General features: G+C 39.9%; 1 protein-coding gene across 6 annotated transcripts in view; it reads left to right on the forward strand.

Annotated features, from left to right (window-relative positions):
* Positions 1-13,884, forward strand: part of ATE1 (arginyltransferase 1) — an 84,810-nt gene extending 70,926 nt beyond the window's left edge. For all 6 annotated transcript variants that reach the window (XM_057417302.1, XM_057417306.1, XM_057417301.1 and 3 more), the window contains one exon: positions 12,648-13,884. In XM_057417302.1, the coding sequence (XP_057273285.1) occupies positions 12,648-12,826 (179 nt within the window). In that variant the 3' untranslated portion in view covers positions 12,827-13,884. The remainder of the gene's footprint in view (positions 1-12,647) is intronic.
* The last annotated feature ends 1,751 nt before the right edge of the window (positions 13,885-15,635 follow it).

Consider the following 15,635-nt stretch of genomic DNA (forward strand, 5'->3'; position numbering starts at 1 on the left):
TGGTTTGGGTTGAAGGGACCTTAAAGCTCATTGAGTTCCAACCCCTGCCACGGGCAGGGACACCTTCCACTAGAGCAGCTTGCTCCAAGCCCCTGTGTCCAACCTGGCCTTGAACACTGCCAGGGATGGGGCAGCCACAGCTTCTCTGGGCACCCTGTGCCAGTATCTCTGGATGTGCTTCTAGTGGAGTTCATGAAACAATTGGCTTGGACTGCAGAATTCCCAAAAGTGTGTTTTAATCCCAAATGACTGTTATAAAAATTGTGTAATGAACAGATGTATTTTGAAATTACTTATTTTATTTGTGGACTTTGCTTGGAAAATGAAGATACCCTGACATACTTCTCACATTGAAGCGATGGTTGTGTGCTGTGCTGAAGATACTTCTTCACCATTTGAATCAATATTCAATACTTATATTGAATATTGCCTCTCTAGAAGAATAATTATGCTTTTCTTGGTGGCTGGACCAGAAGTGAACTCATTGGTTGGTGAAGATTCAGGGGAATGTGGGGAAGGTCAAGGACTGCCAAATCTTGTAGGACTCCTTTTCCATACGCAGAAGGTGTTAGAAACACGAGAGCAGAACTGAAAAATGAAATAATATGGGATAAGCAGGGAGATCATGCAGATTTGGGCCATGCCGAGGATAACCAGCATATGGGCTTCATTTCAGAACGCGATAAAAGCTAAAAGCTGTAATTAGCTGCAGATACAGAGCAGCTGTGGAAGCGACACCACAGGCATGTGCCTTGCTCAGCCACACGCCACCAGCCAGCAGGGCAAACTTGTTCCAGGGTCAGACCTTTTGTAACGGCCCTGGGTACCTCAGAACATGTTTACTGTCTGTCCTGGTGACATCATCCCGACTTCTCACATGGGACATAATTGCTTCCATGTTTTAATTAATTTAGCCAGCAAATTGATTGCTGTAATCTGATTTATTTAGTCGATAAGCTACTGCCAATTGCTTCAGTTTTTTGCCTGTCTGATGTGGAAACGTTTGCAATTGGAAATCTCAGCTTGACTCTTGTATTTCTGTTTCTTCCTCCTCATTTATCAATCTTTACGATTACTTTGATTTTCCCTTCTTTTGGGAAGATCCTTTTCCTGCTTTCTGCCATTTTCACTTCTACACAGTTTAAATGATATTTAACTCATTTAGTCTTTCATATTTTTTTCCTTTTCCGTCCCTTTTTTTGGAGCTGCAACTCCTTAAAGCATAACCCTCATAGTTTTGTATTATCTTTTATCCCATTGGTTGTAGTGGCATTGTAAGCTGGGGGCTCATTATTGTGTTTTGCTGTTAGTTTGAAGTGTCGTTAAAACCTGGGATTAAAAGTCTCTGGAAGTCTGTTTGAAAATGGAATTCTAGGAAGCTTTCTTGTGAAAGCCTGAAGTCATCTTTAGCTGCCCTTCACTGTCAGCTGGCTCAGGGTCAGTCCCTCGGGTTTTTCCTTCAGAAGAAGACATAAAACAGCTAAAATCTTTTATTGTTGCATAAGTGTAATGAAAATCAGTATCTGAAAATATGTTTATAAAATAGAATCAAAAAAACTCATCCAGAATTGATGAAATTCTGTTGATTTTGATTAATTTTTCTAGCTCATCCATGGAGAATGTCTTTAATTCCCTGGAATCAAGGTTATAATCCAGAGGGTGAGGGCAACTATTAAAGTTGCAAAGTGCTTTTTCTTCATTTGTGCTGTGCAAAATGACTTCCAAAATATATGAAATGAGGCAATAACTTTGTTTCTGCAATTTTAGCTGCTGTAGAGACTAAAGCACTTTTACATGTCATCAATGGCAGCTTTGGAATCGTTGGAAGTTGCAGAAATTCACATTTTTGGAAGGAGGTCAGTACATCTCCCTAGTCACCATTTGTGTCACCAAAGCTTAGAGTGACTCTTTGTGTCATTTGATAGATGGAAAATCACTGATTTTAGTGAAGCGCAGGATTTGGCTCCTTGGGTAAATCTTATTGAATGACAAAGTGTTAATAGTTGACATTAGTTAATTTTTATTATTTTATTATAACTATTATTATTCACAGTAGTTAATAGTTGACATGAAAATGCAGCTTGTGTAGTGCTTCTCCTTTTTTCCACATGCAAAATATGCTCAGGAAATAGATGGAATAAGCTGTTCTGTTTGAGGTGTCAGTGCACTTAACCAGTTTTTAAGTTCTACTAGAGTTAGGAATGAGATAAGCATTCTGCTTTTATCTAGAAAAATATTTACTCATGTTTTTCATAAGAAATGAATGAAATATTTCATTCATCCCTACTGGAAGTGTTTGCGTGGCACTTGCTTTCCCTCCCTCATCTTTTCTGTTTCAAAATACATCCTTAATTTAGTATTCTCAACATTTAATTCATGGATTTAATGGCGTGTTTAATGTGTCTCTCCCAACAGTAACTGAGTCACTTCTGGTGATGTTCTTGAGACAGGTAAATTCTCTGGAAAGACACGTGTGCAGTTTTAATTCCCTGATAGTGATTGGTGTTCCTTTTTTTGTGCTGCTTCCAACTGCTTGTTGGATTTTGACCATGATTTTCTCTGTCTCTAAAGAGAAATGAGCAGCTCAAAATACTGAACATTCCTGTGTTATTCTGAATAACCTGGATACTTTGAGGAGCAGAAAAACTCGGCGAACAAAGGTTCTGAGAACCACAGGGGAGATGCATCTGATGCAGAATAAAACTTGGTCTGGCTCATCAGTGCTGACCCAGAGAAAATAAACCTTCCCAGAACGCAGGAATCCGAATTAGGCATTCGAAGTGCCTGCAGAGTCAGCAAAAATGAATTGGGGCAAGAATAAGCTTGTAAAATTTTGACCAAGCAAATCTGGATCTGCAGAACCCCCTTGTGCAGTCTGCTGATGGGCTGGGTGCTGCAGTCACCCCCAGTTTAGGGAGACAGGCTGCAGGACAGCACTGGACTAGTGTCTTGCAAACATTAAAACTAAGTTGTACCTGCTGCAGTTCTGCTTCTGGTCCTTACATGCATGGAATTATAGAACAGTTTGTGTTGGAAGGGACCCTAAAACTCATCCACTTCAACCCCTGCCACGGGCAGGGACACCTTCCACTAGAGCAGCTTGCTCCAAGCCCCTGTGTCCAACCTGGCCTTGAACACTGCCAGGGATGGGGCAGCCACAGCTTCTCTGGGCACCCTGTGCCAGCGCCTCAGCACCCTCCCAGGGAAGAGCTTCTGCCTAAGAGCTCATCTCAGTCTCCCCTCGGGCAGGTTAAAGCCATTCCCCTTGGCCTGTCCCTACAGGCCCTTGTCCCAAGCCCCTCTCCAGCTTTCCTGCAGCCCCTTTAGGCACTGGAGCTGCTCTCAGGTCTCCCCTTGAGGAGCCTTCTCTTCTCCAGGTTGAACCAGCCCAGCTCTCTCAGCCTGGCTCCACAGCAGAGTTACTGAAGCCCTTGCACCATCTCCGTGATCTCCCCTGGACTTGCCCCGACAGCTCCACGATCCTCTTGTGTTGAGGTCCGCAGAGCTGCATGGTGCATTTAAACTAAAGGCGTATTTCAAAGTTGACTAGATGAGCAAAAAGCCCATTTAAAACAAGAAAAACAAACAAAACACCCAAGCCCAAAAGCCTCCTGAGTATGCAGTTAATATTCTTCATTGGCAGTTCACATGCTCATTTCTCGTGTCTGAAGTAATCAAGAATAATGACAGAGATACAACTTCAAAAGAACTGACTAGTTCATTTTGTCTTCTGGAAGAGCATCTAAAAGTGAAATAGTTATCTTTGTCACCCTGCCATCCACTGCATTAGATTCCTTGGGTTTTGTATTAGTGTCTTGGCTTGGAAGCACCAGATACTGTTTTTCAGATGGGAAGTTGTTCATTCTCATTTAAGTGACATTTTCCCCAGGTACTACTTGCCTTTTTTCATAGTGCATCCCTGAAAAGCAAGTCTTGGAGAAATATCAGTATCATTTAAGTCCAGCCCTTCAGTAGCTGTTTCTCAGTCACCATATTTCATGATAATAAATTGAGGTAGGCTAGAATAAGTGCATTGTATGGGAGCTCCTCATAAATACATTGGGAATTTTATACTTATCGTTTTATGTGCATCCTTTCATATGTGTCCAAACGTGGATTTTTAGTCAAGTGTGGGTTAGGCAATGTAGTCCAAGGGCTGTATTTGCAGGTAAGCCAGAAGCTATTGCTGGTTGCTGTGAATTCCAGCTGAAACTGAGAACTGCTCTGAATTGCTGTATTCACAGGAAATGTTTTCCATTGGCCCCTATTCATGTTTACTACTAGAATAATAAGAGTCAAAACACAATGAGTTATTGTTTCCGTGTGGCACAGCAGGGCTGGTGGCTTTTGAATGCGTTTCGTCAAGTGATTAGTCTGCTCGCTTCTCAAGATTGAATTGCAAATCATAAACCAGTTGTATGATTTCAGGCGCAAAGCCCAAAAGTTTTGTTCAGAAAGCATCTTTAGGATTTAGCCTTGCTGCTGCTTCCTGTCTTAACCCGTTTAAAAGTTCCTTGTAAGTTATACTTGTAAAACTCTTAATTCTTCTGTCTTCATCTTTTAAGGATCATTGATAATATTATGATGAAGTGCATTTTCCCCCTCTGAAACATTCTTTTTTTAAACAGTGATTGCAGAAGTTCCTGTTTTTTTCTTGTTAGAGGACTTGCAAAGAATTGGCTGATTGAGAATATCCTGAGTGTTTTACTGTACTCCCTTTGTGACTTGTGCTGTCTGGATTTCATTAAGAATCCTTTTCATTGAATTTTGTTATTGTAGTTTATGCTTCATTTTAACTGTAGTCTTATTTTGATTTGAGTTAGCATTTATACCCCAAAGCATACTGGTCTTTAATAGTTCTTAATGTATGAGTCTAGTAATACAGAAGCAGTACGAGAAGAAACGCATTTCAAGTCACTGTCGTATATAAATACTACTATGAATGGATATTGCTTATCTCGTCAGTGGGTGTTGTCATTTAGGTTTTGAGGATGATTTCCTCCTATGCTTTGCTGTTGAGCACAAAGAAATAATGCTTCAAATTGAGTGAGAAACGAGCTTGAATTCAGAGGTCAAATCCGTTAGACTTGTGACTGAGGTGGAAATCTTCTATTTCCAGTCATTAATATCGCCTGTAGTTCAGTCATAAAATTGGAGAAGTCCATTTGTTTCTTCCCTTTAAAGGTTTTGGTTTAAAATCATTGCTCATTGACTGTGACAGGGTCATGTAAACCAGCTGGAGCTTTCTTTCAAAAAGCATTCCACAAGGCTGTAGTGTTTCTCAAATCAGTTGACATGGCCACGGTGTAACCAGCAAAGGATGGGTGCCTCTTTTGATCATTTTCACACCTAGTTTGAAAGCTTTGGGTTATCAGGAAACTTTTAACTCCTTGTAAATTGAATGTTAAACCTGTTAGTCTTCTTTGGTTTGGAAAATGTGAACACTGTGTTCATCTTTAAATCCGTGCAGGTCCAACACCTTCAAAATTGCAAATGAAAAACCAGGAACAACTTGAAACAAACCCAAAATCCAACGTACCCTTTTGGGCTGTCGGTCTGTAAATGCAGCCAATGTCAAGTGTTAATCTCTGTATTTTTTCCTGTAGATTTAATGCTTAGAGATAACAGTAGCTTTTCTGAGATTCCATTTTTAAGCAAAATGGAAGCTAATTTATAATGTGAGTTATTTAGGTGGGTGTTTCCTTCAAAGACTGCTTTCAGAGTGAAGCACGGGTTTCAGTTAATGGCACAGGTTTAAATACTTTAGATTTTGAACTAGGAGTGGTTCTTTGCCTGTTTCCTTTCTTTCTTCCCCTGTTTCATCCTGCTATGGATGTTCCCTGTGTAGCGTTGGAGGAGAAGCACAAAGTGAAGATGGCCAAATGCTTTCTTTGTTCCGCGGGGTTGAAGTAGCATTTAAGGAAACTGAAACTTATAATCAGAAACAGCGTTATTTCAGGGGTTAGCAGGAGCACCACGTTTCGTTTTTGAATTAGAAATACCAGACCTCAGTAAGGCTTCTTGCTAATTCTGAACCCATTCTGCACAGAAAATGTAAGAAACATTTCCTGTGACTAGTGTGGGGCTGGAGGAAATTGGCAGTTTTCCTTTTTCCTATTTAAAAAATGAGAAAGTCAATAAATTTGTCACTTATTTTTTTATCATTTCTTCACTTATTTTCCTGTAAGTGGAAAAACGCACTTTACAAAAGATGTCAGCTTGATTGCAGCTCTAGATTATACCCCTGACAAATCTGTCACGTTTGTGAAGAGTATATTAAAGGGGATGAATGAAGAGGTACCATTGACCCGGCACCCATCACGCACGGCTCTGAAGAAGAGTGGTACAGAACACTGCCGCTGCAGGTTGTCCTTTGATCAAAACCAGCTTGACCCAAATCAGCCACCACCAAAAAGCTTGGTTTAGTAACAGTTGGCTACAAAAACCTTTGAGCTATCGCACACCTTTTTCAATGTGACGTTGGCTCCAAGCCTGTGTAGAGTTGCGGAGCTCACTCTGCTCTCTGAGTTTCACTTGCATGGCTTTGCACATGCTTACCCGGCTTTCTGAACAGATGTCGCTGGTTTTCACTTCAGCTTATATTGGGTAGTGATCATAAAGATTAATGTGCTTGGAGAGTAAAAAATATTTGGCTGTCTGCTTCCCAAAATAATTTCATAGATACTAATCAATTCCTAGGCTGTAATCAAAAAATTCAGGTCATGCAAGTTTGAATTTCTGCATAAATCACACCGATGCCCATTTTGCTCTTACTCCAGACAAAAATGGTCGTGATTTCTCCTCCTTTATGCTGGTATTTCGAAAGGAATGCATATCAGCGTTTGAAAATCATGTTTTGGTTTCGGGAGGGAGCTTGCAGGTTTGGGGGAAGTCAGTGGGGTGTGCAGAGAAGTAAAACCGGAGCTGTACAGGAGCATGTCAGACTTCCTGCTCTTCACATTCCCCCTTGTCCCTGGAGTACAAAAGCATTTCTGGGGCTGATTGCTGGATGAGGCTGCCTTTGAAGACCGCTGTTGTTACTTTTAGCTTATTGCTTGGTGTCGCTCAGCAATGTGTGCTCTTGCAAAGGTGCGTGCGTGGAGCTGGTCCAAATAAGCGAGCCTGTATCTGCCTGACAGCACAGCATCACGTAGAGGGGCTTTAGATCGCTTCTATTTCTTACTTTGTTTTTTACCCGTACTTAGTAATGTATCTATATGCTTTGCTGTTTCAGAAAAGAAATCCTTCATGTAGAATTGCATTAAATAGTGATATGAGGAGAGGGAACAAAGGATTTTAACACCTCTTTGCAAGTTTTTTATGGGATCAGGGTGGCAAGGTTGAATTACATATGAAATCTCTCTTATATTAAAATTTCAATAGCTGACTGCTATATAAGCAATTTTCTGGTTTAGGAGCATAGGGGAGAAGAGAATGAGGTGACAGTTAATTTATTCAACAAGAATTCAGCTGTATTGTTAGCTTTGAGACTACCGGGATGATATGGCTCTGAAGACAGACAGTTGGCATCTGCGGTTGCTCAGTTTCCTAAAATGTATCTACCATCCAAACTGCATTGTTAGATGTACCTGAATTAAAGGGTAAAACATTTTATGTTTTCTATGTCAAGTGACAGTGACAGTGTCTCTTCGGAAGGCTACAGTTAATCAACAGCTCCATGAGAGGATAATCTGCACAAAAGGCAAAGTCCCGCATCCAACAGTTATGAACTTGGAAAAGGAATTTTGTCTTCAAACCTGTGATGTTAGATTAGATACAAGGAAGGAGCTCTTCTGTGTGAGGGTGCTGAGGCACTGGCACAGGGTGCCCAGAGAAGCTGTGGCTGCCCCATCCCTGGCAGTGTTCAAGGCCAGGTTGGACACAGGGGCTTGGAGCAAGCTGCTCTAGTGGAAGGTGTCCCTGCCTGTGGCAGGGGTTTGGAACTGGGTGAGCTCTTAAGGTCCCTTCAACCCAAACCAGTCTGGGTTTCTAGGATTGTATCTTTGAGAGTTGTATCAATGCACCAGCTGTTTGTGAGGTGAAGCACAGGCTAGTGGGAGACTCGGGGGGTATAAAATGAGAAAGTGTGAGAAGGTAAAAATAAGGCCGTTTTGGGTTTTTGATGGTAACAACACTGTATCCAGTAATGATTAAAGCCACCCTTTTATTTCACAATTGTTCCACCACCTGATGAGTCTGGGTCTTTCCAGAAATGGAAATCACTAACTGGAATTTACTTATTAAAAGCATGGAAATAACTCTTTTTGATAGAACTGTTTTTCTTGTTTTGAACAAGTAATTCTGTTTAATATGGCATATGATCTTATTTTGAATTGGGATTCCTCCTGTATCCCAGCATCAGTCATGCAGAGAAGGCCTGTTAGAATTCAGTTGGCATCTTGTTAAATATAAAGCAAATTTTATCCCGTGCCAATCAGCAGGAGCAGATATTTGAAGTTTTAATTTTGGGAGGGTAATTTCTATCTTTAAACAATGCTGAAGCCCAGTCTGCTTTTATTTCCCGTTAAATTCTCTTAAATCTATTCTGTTCAGATTTAAATCACGAGTAAAGGGAATACATTCCTGAATTCGTACAGTGTTGCCTCCAGAGCAGTAGCAATTGAAAGGTGGCTGAATTTTAACTCATGGGTGTGTTGTTATGGTGACACAAGTTCCTATTTGCCTGCTCTAAAAGCTTAACGAGGTACCTGAGATTATTCTACTGACACTTTACATTGCAGTGAAAGGTTTCTTTTTCAGATGGAGTTTAAATTGTGTATATTTAAGTACTTTTACAGAAGGTTATTTTTATCATTAAAGTTTTTATTTTGGGGGGAGTCAATGGAAAAATGTCTTCGTAGACACTTGGACTGTTATTCAAAGCTTATTTGCAGAATCTGGAATCAACCTTAATGTGTAAACCAAATCTAAACATAGTCCATCAAATGTAAGTTTGTGAGACCGAGCATATCTGGCTTTCAACATTTCCTGATGACAAACTCATTGCTAAGTCTTTTATATATGTAGTTTATACACAGAACTTACTGTGGTAAGCTTGAAACATGTCTGAAGTATTTGTGTTATAGTGATTTTTTCACTATACTCTGGGAGAGCCTTCTCCTTCCTGCCTGAGGGTTGTGTTATAAACCTGTGCCACAAACCTGGCCAGGAGAGGACTGATCTACAGCACGGTTTGGCAAGCCGTACTTCTCCCCAAAAAACACTTGGCTACGGTGCTTAAACAAATTTGATGGAACCCTGGGTCAAAGCAACAGTTTCATATGGCTGTAGAGCTAGCATGGGCCTTGAGTGCAAGGAGGGCAATTCGCTGACTGCACTGGATGTCATGAGTAAAAGTAGAGTAAGAGTATAAATGCTGAGCAACAACAGAGTTCAGTTGAGCCAGTAAGGCTATAGTGAAACTAAAGTTACAGGAGCTTTAGTTACTTTAAGAAGTTGAATCTGATGCCAGGAACGTTACAAGCCAAAGGATGAACTCATCCAGAGTGTCAAGCTTCAGTACTATTAGAAAGCAATGAGTATCAAACAGTGAGTAGTGAGCAGCTTTGAAAGTGCTTTTGGCATGAGACCATGAAGGCTGGGCTTAGCATAAATCCATTTCAGGACACAATCTTACATTCAGCCTAGAGGTGCAGTAAATATAACCATTCCAATTTAAGAAGTTAAAATAACTTTACACTTGTGTCACCTCCAGAAGCTAAACTGCAAATTTTCCCTTGGTGAACTTTCAGAGAGGAGGAGGTTCTAATAGCAGTGGCAGGAGGGCTGGTAGTAAAACCAACCTATTGGGATATCAGAAAGGTGTTGGCCACACATCAAAAACCTAATGGATTTCAAAGAGGGAAGGAAAGCCATAAAGTGTTTTTGACTTGGTGTTTATCTAAAGCAATTGCCAACAATAATTAGGGGAGAATGCAAGCTTAGCAAGTACTGTTCAGATTTTCTTCCTTCAAACCACGTTTTCTGAGTTAAGTCTTAAGAAATACATGTTGCTTTCATGTTAGGAATCAAAACACAGATAAAAGTAATGAAGTCATTCTAAACTTTGCAAAGCAGGCTTCGTTAACTTGCACATACTAAATTCAAGCAATCAGCAGGAAAATGTTGATAAGCCATTTCTGTGGATGAATAGGGGCAGGTTCTTAAGAATGTCCTGGAAAGAAATGAGTTTCATGACCTCTTTTGTCTTCATTAAAGCCTAAAGAAGGCCCAAAAGGGAGTATTAAGCTTTTCCATAGTTCAGGCTACTTTTGAGTAGAGATTTGTCTTACAGAATTCTTCAGCTTCTTACAGACAAGTTATTTAGCTTACCTGTGGCAAGTCTAGTGAGCAGGTATGTAAAACAAAAAGAAGAGAGAACTTGGTGACCGCTCTGCTTCCCAGAGCTCATGTCACATCCTTTGCACTTTGGATAATTGCCATTTGTGAAACGTGCTCAGAAAGTTCTGCCTCTATTTATTCTCTTACAACTAAAACCTATCTTTGCCCATGAAGCAGCTATTTGAGTTACCTGTTTTTCCGTGGCAGTTGGTTTGATTTTGAGTCAGCCGATGACCAGCGGGAGGCTTCAGTGTCTGTGTTGTAAGCAAGGAACAGCGTAGAGTGGCTACTGAGATCCTGTTCAAGGATCCTTAAATGTTCTAACCTAAAAGCAGAAAGTATATGAACATAACCAGTATTTTAATTTGAGGGAAACTGATGCAGTACTTAAAGCTAAACACTTATACTTACCTGTACTGGCTCTTCAGTCGGAAGAATGTCCTTATGGCTGTGCTGGTTTGGGCTGGGGTAGAGTTAATTTACTTCACAGTAGCTAGTAGGAGGCTATGGTTGCATTTGGGTTGGAAGCAGTGTTGATCACACAGGGATGTTTTGTTATCACTGAGCAGTGCTTATGCAGAGTCAAGGACTTTGCTCCTCAACCCACCCCACCAGTGAGGAGGCACAAGAAGTTGGGGGGACATAGCCGGGACAGCTGACCCCAACTGACCAAAGGAATATTGCAGATAATACGGAGTCATGCTCAGTATATAAAGCTGGGAGAAGAAGGAGGAAAGGGAGGACGTTGGGAGTGATGGTGTTTGTAGGCAAGATGGAGCCCTGCTGTTCTGGTTATTGCTGAAGGAGATTGAATGGGAAATGATGAATGGATTTCTTGTTTTGCTTGTGTGCACAGCTTTTGCTCTACCTATTAAACTGTCTTTATCTCAACCCATGAGTTTTCTTGCTTTCACCCTTCCAGTTCTGTCTCTCATTCCTCCAGGAGGGAAGGAGTAAGGAGCTGCATGGGGCTGAGCTGCTCATTGGGGTTAAACCACAACAATGCCAAAATAAGATTGGGTCTTTGTATCGTTTATGTCCCTAAATGCTGATATTCTAGTAAGCATCTCTTCTCTGTTACTGTTTGAATTTGTATGGTTCCATTCTCAAACTTGTATTTCAGACTGTATTCAAGTTGACTCTCACATTGCCAGCTTTTTAAACCTGAAGTTCAGGAAAGTCTAAAGGGTTTTTTACCAGTATTCTGTAATGATTGTGTTAAATTTCCCTGCAATGGCCTCAGGTGTGTGGCATGTTCTCTTGCTTTCCTTAAAGAGTTTTCTAGCACTTTAGAGCCAGTTCTTCTGACACGCAGCAGCAATATAACATTATTATTCAGTGTTAGTAGCATCGACTGGGTTCATAAAAACAAGGAAGTTTTAACTTGCTCAACGATGCTCTTATGTGTATGATTCTGGTTAAATTAAGTCACAAAGGGTCTGTAGATGAGGTTAATGAGATTCAACTGCGGTGTGTGTATATCTTTTGAAAGCTTGAGGAATTATGTTGTGTTCATCCAGCTAGTCCTTGCACTAACTCTGTTGGGGGTCAGACTTGAAGTAAAGGCATGTGCTTAACTTCATTCTACTACAGGAGGACAGAAACCTGTATAAGTGATGCAAAAAAGATGGGGTAGGAAGGCCTGGGAGTTTTACATGGGAAGGTAATTTATTGCCTGATGCTTACCTAAAGACAACAGCATGGAGGCTCCTTGCTGGACTTAATACACTTTTCACAACTGGGGCGAGGGAGCACTCTGTGCTGGTAGATATTGGAGGAGGTTTTAGTCATTAAGTGCAATAGGCAACAACGGTGAGTTGCTTCTGGTCGGTTGTGTTTGAAAGCATTTTCACAGATAAAGTTTCACTTCTGTCAGTGGGCTCCAGGGGGCATTAATGTGAATTTTAAAATTAATAAAATTTAAATAAATAAAATGTAAATATATATAAATAAAATAAATACATATAATATTTTTATATATATAAATAAAAATAGAATAAATGTGAATGTGAATTTTAAAATATGGCAGTGGAGGCATGCTCCGAAATATCACCATTAGAAATGTGTGATGCATGATTTATCTTTTCACGCAACACAAATACAGTTACTTTGCAAGCTAGGTTCTGCTTCCAACCATGATTCAAGAAGACTGCTCTGCAGAGCAGCCCTGCTTTCATCTGCTGTTCATCTGCAGATTAGTTTTATTGCTTCATACAGCTTTCATTATGCCTGTTGTAGTTGCATGCATTAAGATCAGAGGGACAATCTACATAACTAATTTTTATGTTCTCTGCTTCTCTTCACAGTTGATGAAGGTCGGATCAAGGAACTGGGCAGGGTGAGAGTGCTCCACAAGAGAACCGTCATGCCTTACAGTGTGTATAAGAAAAGACGGAAGGGACCAAGTGATGAAGCCAGTGTCCAGCAATATGCAAGTCTGGTTGGACAGACCTGTTCAGAAAGAATGTTGTTGTTTAGAAGTTGAGGAATGGTGAAAAGGCATTTTGACGGCGCCTCATTTTATTGCACTGCCACTGGGTGATATGTACTATAGTTGTGTGTTGGTATGCCTCCTCAAATAGCAGTATGAACTACAGGTATATATCTAGGCTTGTGTGAATACATGGTACTGTGTTTTAAGGCCAATTCCAATAAAATTTGCAGTACAGCAAGGCTTTAGCAATATAAGGTTAGAAAAACATGCTTGCAATATATTTTAATGAAGTAGCTCTTGCCTTTCTATGCATTTTGAATAATTCTGAGTGTCTAAGCAAAATGAAAAACAGGTGTCTTTTTTTTTTTTGTAGAGACAAAGGTTGACTAAATCTACATTAACAATAATTAAAATTACAACTGGTTTCAAATAGCACCTTGGATATCTGTCATTAAAAATTGCCATGAAATTCATGCTCACATTCGTATGCTCCTAGACTCTTGCAAAGAGAACTGGAACGTGCTGTGACTTTCTAACGTGAAATCTGGCATGGTTTGGTTTTTATTTCAATAGTATATTTAAAAACAGGAAGAAATGATTTTCACTGCACCTTCTTCATTTGCTTGAAGCAGTAGGTTAGTGCCTGAGGTCCTGGTGAATGTAGGAGTTCACAGTGGATTCTTGGTGGCAGGGGATGCAGTGCTTTGGAAAACTTTCCCCTTTAGAGATGAAACAGAATAGTTGCACTATAAATATACCAAAGATACGCAGCCAAGAGGCACAGTGGGTTTTTGGTATAAGCCTTATCCTTTGTCTAAAAAGAGTGGATATTTTAGTATCAAAATTTCCACTAATGTGAAATAGAGCTTGGAAGGTTTATCCTGCAGCTCTTTGGTGCACATTTCAGAACTATGCTAAAAACGCCAGACATGAGGTACCACTGCTGGGGTTTGTTGCAATTGTTTTTTCTTCTGAATTGCATGGGAAGGCTTAAATATCATATTCCTGCATTTTTTACTGTTTTGTTCATGGTGCAGCAGCTCACAGGTTAACATCTTGTATGTTAACGTCTTAATACCATTGTATTAAATACTTCTGTTGGAAACACAGGAAGTTGTGATGCTTTGTGAAAGCACTTTATTAACTCATACCTGAATGTTGTCATTAGTAGTCTGCGTGCCTATCAAGTCATAAAAGTTATAGGCATTTGAGTATAATTCAGTAATGTATAACAACATTGTAACAATCCCAATGCATTTGTGTTTCTTCATGGATAACAGAAGCTAGTATTTGCCTTGAATCAACTTGAAGTTTCCTGTTAACTCCAGAAAAAAGATTCCTGTTCAAGAATACATGTGTAGATGGTTTACACCAGAAAGGAACCAAATTCCACTTTACCCTCTGAAGGTTGCATCTATCATTCATGGGTTTGATTTAATTTTAAACACTTGGCCAATATTATTAATCATTGATTTGTATGTGAAACAGGGGATTCAAGTGCATCGCAGATTTAACTTATTTTCCATATCTTTTTGATCATTCTAATAGCATTGATAACAGAGTACAGCTTCAGCAGTGATTTCAGAAAGTCATTGTGTTTTATTAATTGGGATGTAGTGTATTGATCTGCTCCCAGCCGGCAACAAAATTGTTTCATTCTGTCAGCATTGTAGCTGGTATGTGTTAATCTTTTGCCTGGTACCAAGAAGTTTCTGTATACTGTACCATGTAACTTGTCCATGTCTTATCTAAACCTGTTGCCACGGGGGAACCATTAAATACTACTATGAACATTAGTATAAAGAGTTCATTTCTGTGGAGAAGATACTCTTGCCACTCAGTGAAATGTCAACTAGTATAATGTTGTCTGTCTACACCGTATGTTGAAAAGCGGTGATGCCCGTATGGCCTAAAACCAAAATAGGTGAGAAAACCTTTTTGTATGATATAAAATCAGTTAATGGGCACAGACTTGCAAAATCCTAAAGATTATCAGTTATGGAGATTACCATTTCATGATGGCCTCGCTGTGCTCCTGGAGAAGTTAAAGTTTCTGTTAAATAGCACAGGAGCAGACATAATGTCACCACTGAGAGTTCTTGAAGAGCTCTGTCTTTTTGTGCCCACTGTTTGCTACTGATATGCCTTCTAGATATGTGTTAGACTGCTGTCTGATGCTGTTTCTCTTGGGGAGCCTTTAATGACTGCAGTTAAGGAAAAGTGACATAAGATTGAAAGGTGATTACAGCATAACGTTGTTGTTAGTGTGACCAGTAAAGGTAAATGACCATTTCCTGTGAATTCTGAAATGGTGCTTTCGCTTTCTGACCTCCACTGGAACTGCAGCACCACGTCATGCTGGGCTTGGGACTCTTCCTGAACTCAAATAGGTATATATCTCTGTATATACATATATATACATGTAAAAATTCAGTTGAGTTCATCTGATGTATTAAGGTGAGATCTGACTCACTTCTTTAGTGTTATTTCAGAAGGAAATCAGTGCAGTATTTTTTCAGGACTGATACCTCTGCTTTAGAAGTGGAACAGAGTCCAAGGATGAAGTTCTGTAAACTTTGCCACTGACTTCAGTGGAGCTAAAAATTCACCACTATTACAAATTTATTTAATAAGATATTGTCATTGAGAATTACTGAATTTAGAGATATTTAATTTAGTACAAAACTATTTTATAAGAGAGGGGTTTTTTTGTGTACTTAGTTTGTGAGAGTTAATCCCTAAAGTAAGATTGCCTTGTTCTATCATCTGTTGATAAATGAGCATGAAACAGTGGTAAGAAAATGCAGAGCTGTGACCAGGGCTAAAAATACCATTCTTTGTTTTAACTGGAAATAAATGG

This window comes from Pezoporus wallicus, unplaced genomic scaffold, assembly GCF_028554395.1.
Source record: "Pezoporus wallicus isolate ANWC-B61680 ecotype Strahan unplaced genomic scaffold, APGP_CSIRO_Pwel_v1 contig_8188, whole genome shotgun sequence".
In the NCBI taxonomy this organism is placed as follows: Eukaryota; Metazoa; Chordata; class Aves; order Psittaciformes; family Psittacidae; genus Pezoporus; species Pezoporus wallicus.